The sequence below is a fragment of the Zootoca vivipara genome, chromosome 2 (assembly GCF_965207765.1).
Source record: "Zootoca vivipara chromosome 2, rZooViv2.hap1.1, whole genome shotgun sequence".
Classification (NCBI taxonomy): Eukaryota; Metazoa; Chordata; class Lepidosauria; order Squamata; family Lacertidae; genus Zootoca; species Zootoca vivipara.
Window position 1 is genome coordinate 63649992 of NC_142584.1, and position 12498 is coordinate 63662489.

Consider the following 12498-nt stretch of genomic DNA (forward strand, 5'->3'; position numbering starts at 1 on the left):
ATCTCCAAGCAGGACCGGAAGTGTTCCTTGCCTAAAACCCTGGACAGCCACTGCCTGTCAGTGTGGACAGTCTTGAGTGAGAGGGACCCATGGTCTGTCTCGGTACAAGACAGCTTCCTATGATCTTAACTGGATTGCAGTTGGAGAAACTCCCAATGTTGGCTTGGAGCAGGTGGAAGACGAACCGCACTATTGACTATATCCAATGCCAAGCATACAGAATCAGATTCCTGTACATAGAACAAGGAACCACATGGTACCACAACCAAGGGGGGAAAGGGGAAGCAGTGAGAATTAGGCTGTACACAGAAAAAGTTGGCAGGCATTTTTGCAGCCACAGCTTCAGCTTTTCCAGCTGCTGCAGTCTCGAGAACTGTTGCCTCCTTGTGTAGGCTAGTTCACAGCATGGTATCCTTATGTGACTAGAGGGGCTACAGATGCTCTAGTGTGTGGGGGGCTTATGAGCTGCTTCCAAGCCTTTTGAGAACCAGACAGATCTACCCAGTGGTTTGAAATTGTCTTCCGCAAATCACACAGTCTATGTCTTGCTTGCTCATCTTTACAAGATGAGTGGCCTATTTAGCAGGATGGGTGAACAGAACTGATGCACTATTAACTAATATAAACACTGATAAGGCTATCACACACTTTTCCCCAGGCCACATACCAAAAAGCCCTTTATCACCAGTGGTGATAAAGGATCTAAGGGTAGCAGCGAGAGGCACTAAGAAAACATAGTCACAAAAAGGCACGTGCAATACATAAAAGGCCACTCATTCTAATAATAATAATAATAATTCTTCATTAGCATGAATAGTACTTAAGGCCAGGTGCACCTCTGCCAGAACCATATTGTTGTTGTTTAGTCGTTTAGTCGTGTCCGACTCTTCGTGACCCCATGGACCAAAGCACGCCAGGCACTCCTGTCTTGCACTGCCTCCCACAGTTTGGTCAAACTCATGTTCGTAGCTTCGAGAACACTGTCCAACCATCTCGTCCTCTGCCGTCCCCTTCTCCTAGTGCCCTCCATCTTTCCCAACATCAGGGTCTTTTCCAAGGATTCTTCTCTTCTCATGAGGTGGCCAAAGAACCATATTAAAAAGCATTTTGCTGGTACTACCAGCAGATACAATTCCCTCTGCAACATACCCTAGTAAAATGTAATAATAAATTCTATAATTTCTAAATTCTGAGGGTGGTATTCAAGGAAATTTGACTCAGAGTAGATGAATTTTAATTAAAGAACATGACTAAGTTAGGTTTGTTAATTCCAATAGTCATTTAGCTCTTGCCAGATGATTCAAAAGGGCACAGAACATCTTCACACATACACCCACATAGCTGCCAAGTTCTCCCTTTTTTTAAGGGAAATTCCCTTATGCTGAATAGGCTTCCTCGTGAGAAAAGGGAAAACTTGGCAGCTATGTACACCCATATGTGAGGGGGAAGGGTCAAAGTTCAGTGGCAGAGCATCTGCTTTGCCTGCAGAAGGTTCCAGATTCAATCCCTGGCACCTCCAGGTAGGGCTGGCAAAGACCACCGAAATCTGCAATCCTAGAGAGCCACTGCCAGTCAGCATAGACAATATTGACTGAGCTAGATAGACCAAAGGTATGACTTAGTATAAGACAGCTTCCTTCATTCCTCTAATGGGTATATGAGTTTATATGACCATCACTCTACCCAGCTTAGGCAAATTTTACAATGCACTTCACAGGCAGACTGTCACTGCTATATAATTCCCACCAATGATCATATCAGGAGGATAATGGTTATTTGAAAGGGATGAGAAAGCACAGCTTGTTTCCTGTTGTTGTGGCGAAGCAACCTACCTTATCATTGCCAGAGCTTCCATCTGATCGCCACTGAGGTATTATGATTTCATGGTGCACCTGGGAGTGGACTGCATTCCATGTCCCTGAGGAAACAAAAATAACTGTTCAAAGCCCCAGTATGAACTCTGAAAGATCAGAGGAGAAAAGCAGCACATGGGGTGGGGAAGGAGGAAACCCCACTAAATTCCTACCTATCCAAATAGCCATCAGTGTCTTTTACAGACCCAGACATGTCTTTTGGCCAGTCAAAATCAGCCTTTGTTCTTGAGAGCAGATTCATCAACCACTTTTCTCACCAATTCCATTCTCTGTTTCACAAGTATAACCATAATGAAAACCCTTGTCAGTGAGGGAGCGTTCAGCTATCATTTGCCACAATAAACAAGCACATCTAAATGACAAGTATGAGATAGTGTGTGTGTGTGTGTGTGTGTGTGTGTGTGTGTGTATACACCTCAGAGAAAAATGAAGACTGATTTGTAGTAAGAAGTAGGGAGGAACCAAGGAACAGCGTATCGGTTATCCACAGACCAGATTGTAATTCAAATAATCAAAAGACTAAGGTCTTATTTAGGTTCAGTTAAGCTGACAATTGCCAGCTTCTTGGCATGGGGAGACTAGATTTAGAAAGATTTTTGTGGATAACACACACACACACACAAACACACACACACACCAAAAGCATTTGAGGCATCATTTCACGTGGATTCATTGCTCTCATTGTAGCTGATTTGGCACATTTGTGGTTTTTTTAATGGTTTCTTCTTTCCCTGGCTATATGGTCAAGCCAATTAGGGGTCATAGAGCTAGTACAAGTGCATCAAAGCATCACACAGCCAATCAGATTAATTTTTCCTTGAACCACATTCCCTCCTCCAACATTAACTCACAGAGAGCTTTATAGCTGTGTTAAGGCAAATTTTGCTGAGGGCAGATAGTAGCTGGCCACAGGGGTAAGGTAAAAGGTAAAGGACCCTTGGATGGTTAAATCCAGTCAAAGGTGACTATGGGGTGTGGCACTCATCTCGCTTCAGGCCAGCTCAGCGTTTGCCCACAGACAGCTTTCCAGGTCATGTGTCCAGCATGACCAAACCGCTTCTGGCGCAACGGAACACTATGACAGAAGCCAGAGCGCATGGAAATGCCATTTTCCTTCCTGCCATAGTGGTCCCTATTAATCTCCTTGCACGGGCATGCTTTCAAACTGCTAGGTTGGCAGAAGCTGGAATACAGTAACAGGAGCTCATCCCGTTGCGCAGATTCACACTGCCGACCTTCCCATGAGTAAGCCCAAAAGGTTCAGTGGTCTAGACCACAGCACGACCCACTCCCATATCGGTGTGTGTGTGTGTGTGTGTGTGTGTGTGTAAGAAGGTGTTTTACCACAAGGTTATTCGGGCTGACATTTACATCCTTCTATAAAGATACCGTACTGCATTATATTGACTAAATTTGCCTCTAGACTGTCACTATTTTGTGGGAAGGATTCAACTGGATATTGGAAATTTAAGATTACGCAATTCATAGGATTAAAGGGCTCAACAAATCCATTTCCCCCACCCACCCCTTAAAAAAAAAAAACTTCTTGCAGTTAGGAAAATGTACTAAAAAGTGTGGGGTAACATGTGATTGACAGGAAGATGTATAACCTCCCTGCAAACAAATCTGGATGAATGCTCAATAAAGAGTAAACTTTGTACAGTGGTACCTTGGGTTATGAACTTAATTCGTTCTGGAGGTCTGTTCTTAACCTGAAACTGTTCTTAACCTGAGGTACCACTTTAGCTAATGGGGCCTCCTGCTGTCACCGTGCTGCTGGAGCACAATTTCTGTTCTCATCCTGAAGCAAAGTTCTTAACCCGAGATACTATTTCTGGGTTAGTGGAGTCTGTAACATGAAGCGTCTGTAACTTGAAGCGTCTGTAACCCGAGGTACCACTGTACAGTATAACCTCCATGCAAACTTTGCTCAATAAATGCATCATCTGGAGGAACCTTGGGCCATATTCAACTACCGTAGCTGGTCCTGCTAAGTGGAAGCCAGAACCAGGATGTATAGAGTTGCATCCCTCCCCCAGAATCCAATTGCCTTTTCCTGTTCATTCTTCCCCACATGCTTCCAGACGGATGTCCACTCTCCCTTCCCCCTATCCTGGATAAATAATTGGTTCAGCCAATTAATGTTGCGCACCCCTCTGGTCTGAAGAGGGGATGGTCAGAGCATAATATTATCACAAGGACTGACCAATCAATGATCTCCAAATCCAAAAGAACAGATTCAACCTAATCCACTCTGGATGAGAAAGCAATATGCAGAAACTAGGCAGATTTGAGGGATTAGAAATCTGAGGGATTAGAAATTTGGGTGTCTGTACATTTATCTGCCAGTTTTTGCCTTGCATTTTGGTCCCGCATCTCCTACATTTCGAAGAGCAGATGCATTTTTCATTATTGAGTATTCATGAAAGTTCACTGTAGTTCAAAACATTCATTTAATTGCACAAAGCAATAACTTGGCAAATATGATTAATGTCACAAGCTCTTAATTAATCTGCCACTGTTCTGTAAGCAATATAGACATTCCCGAAGGTTAAAAAGGTTTCAAATTATTTCCTTCTGAATTTTAAAGGAACAATTAACAAAAGGTTCATATAGCAGAAAACCTCTGACACATGAAATTAGTTTTCCCCCACTCCTTTCAACTCAGATTGTATGGCCTCCTAGATCAAATGGTGTTTGTTTGTGTGTGTGTGTGTGTGTGTGTGTTGCAATCCTTAAGCAATTCAAGGAATTAAATAAGCGAGCGTTTCAGGGTTAGAAGGATTCATCAAACATATTAGAAACTTGCTGTGTAACACACTACCATCAGGATTCCATGCTGCTTTGTTATCATGAGGACTAGAAACTTACTTTACAGCTGAAATGTTAATGAAGCCTATGCATTGCAAGTAAGCAGCTCTCTTATGCATTATGACTGACAGAATGTTTTTGACCCCTGTGACAAGTCTACAATTAAAGACTTCTGCATTTAGTTCAACTGTGGGGCTACACAGCTGCCATTCAATAACCCTTCTGGTCCTTCTAAACTAAGACTGTGGTAAGAGGAAATGGAAAATCTGCAGCTCTATTTCTATAACCACTCCCATGGGCATACCTGTTGAACATCCTTTCTTAAATGAATTTGTTGCTTCTGAAGTAGAGCTTCTTGGCTTGAAGGGAGGAGGCAACACCTTCTACACCTATGGTTTATGTTCACAGCAATCTCGTGCATTTAGCATTTTCTTATCAAAAGTGCCGAAACCTTCTTTCCTGTTCAGGTGTGCTCCCAGCTGAGCCTCCATCCTTTCACGCGAGTATTGCATATATACCAAGAGGTAAATACCCTGTTTAAAATGAAGGTTCGCAAGATTTCCACTCATATCTGGGTTACTGTCGTTATTGGTGGATTACGCATTACAGCACAATCTCATGTATACTCAGAAGTAAGTACTATTAAATTCAGTGGAATTTACTCCTAGGTAAGTGGGGTGAAGATTGCAGCCTGAATCAGAGCGTTGTCTCTCCCCCCCCCCGGTAAAACTGTTCCCACTTTTTATCCTGCCCTCCTCCACAGTGACCCAAACCCTTACCTGCCCAGTCTGACTCCTCAGCCGGCAACTGCCTCAGCCAAAGAAAGATGATGGAAATAGAATAAATCAAGTCTCCTTTTGCAGCACCGCACATGATCCCTCCCATGGTCTGCAGAGAAGGCACGTTTCATAGAGATGGAGATGTCATAGCTGTTGGTGGTCTTGATGCTGCTGCATTTGGCTTGGTACAGAAGCCTCCGCTTTTGCAATGCCTTCACATGAATTTAGTGGCTTTTAAAAAAAGACCAGCTTTCAAATCCCGCCCATCACGGAAGCCATCATTCCTACCCTTCCAAGACAGATGTTGGCCGGTGACGTAGCAGCAGCAGCAAAACGCAGGATCCGTCCAACCATTATTATCTGACGAGGAGCCTTTAAGAAAGTATAGCGGGAGGTGGTGAGAAAGGCAATCTGTCTTTCCTTGCAGCCCGCCTTTAAACATAGCGAGAGCTCGTTCCTGTTACTCCTTTGTCTGCGAACCTACCGGCGGTGTGTGCAGTAAATTTCAGCGCTAGTTGTATTTATTTCAGGAGCTCCTTCGGATTCTGAAATGTATGGCTTAAAAGCTTGAGGGGTCGTTTATCAATCAGTTATAAGCTCACAGGCATTAATTTGATAAGCAGTAAAGAGATCGGGGTGCACGCACCGCCAGCCTTGGAAGAAAGCGCACCCTGTGCGCATCTCCAGACGCAAAACAGGGTCGGGGTATTTCTAAACGAACAGTTACCTTCCTTCCCACGAGGCATCTGTATTAAAGATGCATCTCGATTTAGATCTGTTCATCCGCCCTCTAGTGGCAAAATCAAGAGCTGGAGCAGCCCAAACGGACGCGGTTGTGTGGCTTCAGAGTCCACACAGATTCAAATCTTACACTCTCCATTCATTCCTTGTGTCAGCTCTGGTGCCTGCTGTATTTAAGCCAGGTGCATTTAAGCAACCAAATACATTTAAAACGGTTTCTCCAGTATGGAAACTGGACCAGTATGCAGTGAAGACGAAGGGAATATAGTCTGCCTTCTTTGCTTGTTTGCAGGGGGGCAGGGGTTTGCTCTCCTTTCCCCTCTCAAGGCAGTTGTTATCCATAAAACAACACAGAAAAGTTATATTTAAAAGGCAACAATGCATTCAGACTGCAGCCCTATGTGCTCTTACCTTGGAGTACCTCTACTTGAACTCAGTAGGACTTACTTGTTTAGGGAAGTTTTTAATGACTGATGTTTTAATGTATTTTGAATCTTTTGTTGGAAGCCACCCAGAGTAGCTGGGGAAACCCATCCAGATGGGCGGGGTATAAATAATTTGTTAGTAGTAGTAGTAGTAGTATTACTTCTGAGTAAGTAGACACTGAAAAACCTCACTTTGCAGTATCACACCCACACCCACAGAAAGGTTGTACTGATTTATCCCAGCAACACCATTCTGTGATATTATAAGGGATGGAAAGTGTCCATACAACAAGCCTATGCAGTTTACAGAGAAGTAAGTCCCACTATGTTCATGGAGTCCCAAGTAAGTGTACCTCCTTTGAACATCAGTAACTATGGACAAAGTGACAGTAATCCAAACAGCAGAAAGAGGAAGGATAGGCAAGAGTTACTAAGTCACTCTCCATAGTGACCAGTAAGGGAAAAGGCACATGAGGTCACCCACCTTGCTGAAACTAAGCAACTCTGGGTCTGGTCAGTGCCTTCCTTGGAGGTTTTTAAGCAGAGGTTGGATGGCCATCTGTCTTGGATACTTTAGTTGAGATTCCTGCATTGCAGCAGGTTGGAGTGGATGACCCTTGTGGTCCGTTCCAACTCTATGATTCTGCGTACAGTTGCTCCATGATGGAAGGAAGGTGAGATATAAATACAAGGAAATAAATAAATCCCAGTCCATTTGGGACTCGAAACCATTAGTTGAAAGGGGGCGACATGAAAGGAAGAAGACCACAATCCTAAGCATGGAATTTGTTGGGACATTCCATTCCACCTTAAGGCTCAGACGTGTGAGATTGTTACATGTCACATGTCTGTTTAGGTTCCAGCACAGTCTGCTGGGAACTTCTGTTGTGTACAGCTTTTGAGACTCTCTCTGATGAGATGAAGGAGAGACGACATGTTTTCTTTGTCCTGATTTATGCTTAATAAATCTGCTTGTAATTATGCTTTCACAAGCCTCTCCATGCCGCTTCTGTTCGTGCAGCACGCTGCTAATTTAGTGTGCTCAGACTTCTGAAGTCTGAGTCGCTGGCTACGTTGCTTCAGAGATTGGGGGATCATCCAGAATGTTGGCTGGAAGGGCGTGATCTGGGGGCTAACCAGCTGACTTCTCAATCCCCTCTGGATGGTGACAGAATTAAGCTCCACTGAAATAAATGGGGTTTACTTTCATGTATTTTTTTTAAAAAGAAAAAGATCAGAGGAGGAAGGATCTATTTAGCTGATTGCTTTATCAATGCTTTTATAGAAATCTCAAGAGATGGGTGGGGGAGGAACCCTCCTAATTTGCTGCTCAGCCTCTTAAGAATAGTATTGATCTTTCCTTCTATAAAGACTTCTGCATTTGTATATGTGTAGTTAAAGTGGCACTGTATATATATGAAAGCAATGAGGTACAAGATTCAAAGAGCAGCAGTTTGCAGGTGGTATCTATTGATCTTTTGACCATATACCAATAAATCAGCCAGGTGGGAAAATAAGGAATTTATTTAAAAGAAAAATACACTGTCTGGAAATAATGATTTTCTGCTTTGTTCTAAGCTTCAGATTCTCTCAGTGTTTTGAGATTGTTATTCAGGCCCTACCATTAGTAGGGTGGCCTCCTTTTAAGGCAGATGGATGCTGAGGGACCAGGAAGAAGTGGCAAAGCGCTGGGGGACAGAGCTTAGTGTATGCCATGTGGTCTGTTCAACACCCCTAAGCTAACCAGTACTCTTAGGTATGGTAAATGATGCTGCTTTGCTGCTAGTGCTGAAGTAAGATTCAGCTGCAAGTCCATTAGATTTTTCTACATGGAGTGGGGGTTGGAGGTAGGCACTATTTTGTCTTTCATCTCAGGTAACAAATTTACTTTTGTTTCAAATGAACACTGTGTTTATCTTGTACACTGTGTACATAGTTTGTTGTACACATGTATGCTTTTCAGGGATCACCTACCTTTTGGGGTCTGTCAGCACATTTCCAAATGTGTAACATGAGCACACACACACACACACACACACACACACACACACACACTGCAGCCTATTCCATTGGCTGCAATAGAAAGTGTCTTTCAGTAGAGGAAAGAAACCCTACAGGTGCCTGACAAGGTCTCTAGATTAGATAGATAGATAGATACGGTAGGTAGATAGATAGATAGATAGATAGATAGATAGATAGATAGATAGATAGATAGATAGATAGAGATCAGGCATCCCCAAACTCGGCCCTCCAGATGTTTTGGGACTACAACTCCCATCATCCCTAACTAACAGGACCAGTGGTCAGGGATGATGGGAATTGTAGTCCCAAAACATCTGGAGGGCCGAGTTTGGGGATGCCTGATATAGATGATAGATAGATAGCCTATGAAGCTGAAAAAGTGGGTTCTGGTCTGGTGCTCGGTAACTTTTGCCATAGGAAATGTGTTAGTTTTTTGGTGCCACAAGACTATTGTTATGGGGGGAAATAATATTCTTCTGGCAGCTTATGAAGTTGCTGCTTTTTTTAAAAAAAAATGGAAATAATCATCTGGAGAGTAGTGGTTTAGCTTTTGCGTCTCCAGTCGTATTGTTGTAAATACCCTGTTTCTCATATTTTAAGACATACCCATAAAATAAGCCATAGCAGGATTTTTAAGCATTCAAGGAATATAAGCCATACCCCGAAAATAAGACATAGTGATAGGCGCAGCAGCAATGCCGGCCGCGGCAGGAGGAGGAGGAAAAAAATAAGACATCCCTTGAAAATAAGCCATAGTGTGTTTTTTTGAGGAAAAAATAAATATAAGACATGTCTTATAATATGAGAAACACGGTACATTCCATGATTATGGAGCTTTTCTCACTCTCTAGGCTTTTGCCTAGGCTGGAACTCCACGCTGGCCAAGGTGGTCCTGATTATTTGTGTTTGATGACCAGCAGCAAGCCAAGCCACTAGAATGTGCCACATCTGTCATTGGGATGGCTGAGAGAAACAATTTTGCAGTCAGACTGAATGTGGAAAGGAGAGAGAAAGAAAAAAAATCGGTGCTAGTTTTGAACTTGTTGGGAAAGTTTCCTAATTTGCTGCTGAGCAGAAACTGCTGCATAGGATACTACATGGTAGACTGTTTCCGTTTTAAAGCTATTATTACCTGGGTACATGCTTGCTTCCTGTCTGCTCAACCTCTAAATTTATACACAACCAACTTTCAGTAGTGTTGTCTTGTAATGAAACTTGTAATATAAGAATAGTCCTGGAACCTGCTACATACTGTATCAGAGAAGTGTGTGGCACTGCAGCATATAACACAATTATTTCTCAGAAGTTGCAAGAAGAGTGTAAACCAAGTCAGTTCATTCACTGTTACCGTACCACAAAAATGTGACACAGTTCAAATAATGACATTGAAGATGCATCTGATTAAAATGGTGGATTCTAGTTAATGAATGCTTGTGTCATAACCATTTTTTAGCATTCAAGGTGCTGCAAAATTATTTTAAAGTCAAAGCAGACTGCAATAATCACCTGTGGCTGATTTGAATTCAAGGCTTTTGTCAGACACATCTTCACCATGATATTCCTTATAACCCACTCATTCTTAAATTGCTGAAAAGGGAGGCTCTCGTGATATGTGCCGAGTGTCAGGCTTGAAATTAGGCTTGAAAATGAGATTGTTGAATTTGGTGTGTATACACTCATATCTCTCACTTCTGGTTAATTGGCTGTGCAAGGCTCTGTATTGCTTCAAAACCCTATTTCACCAGAAGCGCAAGCTTCCTGGGAGATCTTCAAGACAAAAAGGTAAGATAGAAATTCCTAAATAAGTTTTTTAAAAAAAATTGAGAGAGATAAAACAAAAATGTCTGTACACAATTGGAACTAAAGCCTCTTCCAAGCCTCTCTCAGCTCTCTTGAAATGGCTGTTTCCAGCCTTAAAGAACTTTCTCCTTGATAAACATGAAGCATATGACACACCAAAATCCAGCGCATCATGACTGAGGATACGGTTGCTGGAGACTGTGGTCTGTGTTAACAAAGGAAAGCCTGTTCTACCCAGGATTTTTTTCCACGTAATTCTATGCTGTGCAAGTACTGTAGGAGGGGGCTTTCCCAGAGTGACAACATATTTAGAAATGCACACTATTATGCATCATCTATGCAGAATTCTATGCAGAATTCATATGGGCTGGAAATCAGCCCAGAGTGCTCACTGGAAGGACAGATCGTGAAGCTGAGGCTCCAATACTTTGGCCACCTCATGAGAAGAGAAGACTCCCTGGAAAAGACCCTGATGTTGGGAAAGATTGAGGGCACAAGGAGAAGGGGACGACAGAGGACGAGATGGTTGGACAGTGTTCTCAAAGCTATGAACATGAGTCTGACCAAACTGCGGGAGGCAGTGGAAGACAGGAGTGCCTGGCGTGCTCTGGTCCATGGGGTCACGAGGAGTTGGACACGACTAAACGACTAAACAACAATGCAGAATTAGAACCCGATAGATGATAGACCTACTTTTCTAGTTGCCCACATAGAATTATGTTTACAATATATGAAACAGGAATTGGTGATGAGGCTGTGTTGGTGCACTGACTACAGAATAGTATTTCTTCCTCTTGTTCTTCAGTTATACAAGATACTGGGCACATAACAGTCACCCTGCCTTTCAAATAAAGTTTCAATCATGTAAAAAGAAAAGAAGTAACCTGGGTATTTAGCTAGTTTTGCTTGATTTACTTTTTGGACAGTTGCAAGAAAAACAATGGGCAAGGCTGTACCCCCTCTTCCCTTAGACATTTTAACAGCTGTGTATCTTTAGTGTATAGTCAGACTTTGTTCTGAGGTCTATCCTGAAATAGGAAAAAAAAAACTCTTGGGATCCACCCTAGAGACTTTTATTTCCCTGTGGCTGCCGCACCCATGCTACAGATATTTTTTGTTTCAAGAGTTACCAATCCTGCTCTTCAATTGCCAAGATTTTTCATTTTACCAGATCATCACATTCAAAGATGCATAGAACTTAAAAACAACAAAAACCCTGTTAAGTTGTACAAATAGAAAGCATGTTGTAATGACACATGCCATATGGTAGTATTTTTATCACTGGCTTGTGGTCACTTGAGCTTTGCTTTCTCTCTCTCTCCTTCTGTCTGTCTCTCTCCCTCTTCCCACCCTGCCTATGTTCCAGGAAACCCCCTGCACACAAATATGAGCGGTTCACTGTCCAGTTGTGCATAGATTATTCTATATATAAAATATCCTTTGAAGGGTTCAGACAATTTCACAGAGAGAGGCCAAGAAGATCTTAGCTCAGTGAGGTTCTGAATAGACTATGCTGTGAATGTCATTCATTCTACATCAAGCAGAAATATTCCACTAGCGGCCTTTTTCACTTTATAAATACCATTGATATTTCTGATTCAGGCAACCCTTAGCTAAGCTATCTGAAAGGAACCAGTCATGAAGCAGAGTGAAGAAGCTGGAGCAGTGATGATGGCAGGAACTGAGGCGTCATCAGTATTCTATAACTATGTGAAAGTCTTGGCCTCATGTCTCACAATGGATGGGGATCTCATTTTAAGTGGGGATCTGATCTATTAGGCTTGGGATGTCAAAGATGGTGGAATGTGGTTTGTTATTATGTATTTATTACGGTACACTTGTATCCCACCTTTCTTCCAAGGAATTCAAAGTGACTTACATTAGTCTTGCCCCACCTCTGCCCATAGTGTCTTCACAACAACTCTCAGAGGAAGTGACTGAGCTCAAGGTTACTGAGCTTCAAAGAGGTGGATTGAGTTAAACCTGGGTTTCACTTTTCCTACTGCTGCACTCTACCCACTAAGCCACATTTACCGGTACTTTATG

The 12498-nt window shown here is 42.6% G+C and overlaps 1 protein-coding gene across 1 annotated transcript in view; it reads right to left on the reverse strand.

Annotated features, from left to right (window-relative positions):
- ADAM19 (ADAM metallopeptidase domain 19) overlaps positions 1-5699 on the reverse strand; it is a 48489-nt gene extending 42790 nt beyond the window's left edge. Inside the window, exons 1-2 of the mRNA XM_035105756.3 lie at positions 5465-5699; positions 1833-1918 (exon numbers count right to left, since the gene is read on the reverse strand). Of these exons, the coding sequence (XP_034961647.3) occupies positions 1833-1918; positions 5465-5570 (192 nt within the window). The 5' untranslated portion in view covers positions 5571-5699. The remainder of the gene's footprint in view (positions 1-1832; positions 1919-5464) is intronic.
- Between the last annotated feature and the right edge of the window lie 6799 nt (positions 5700-12498).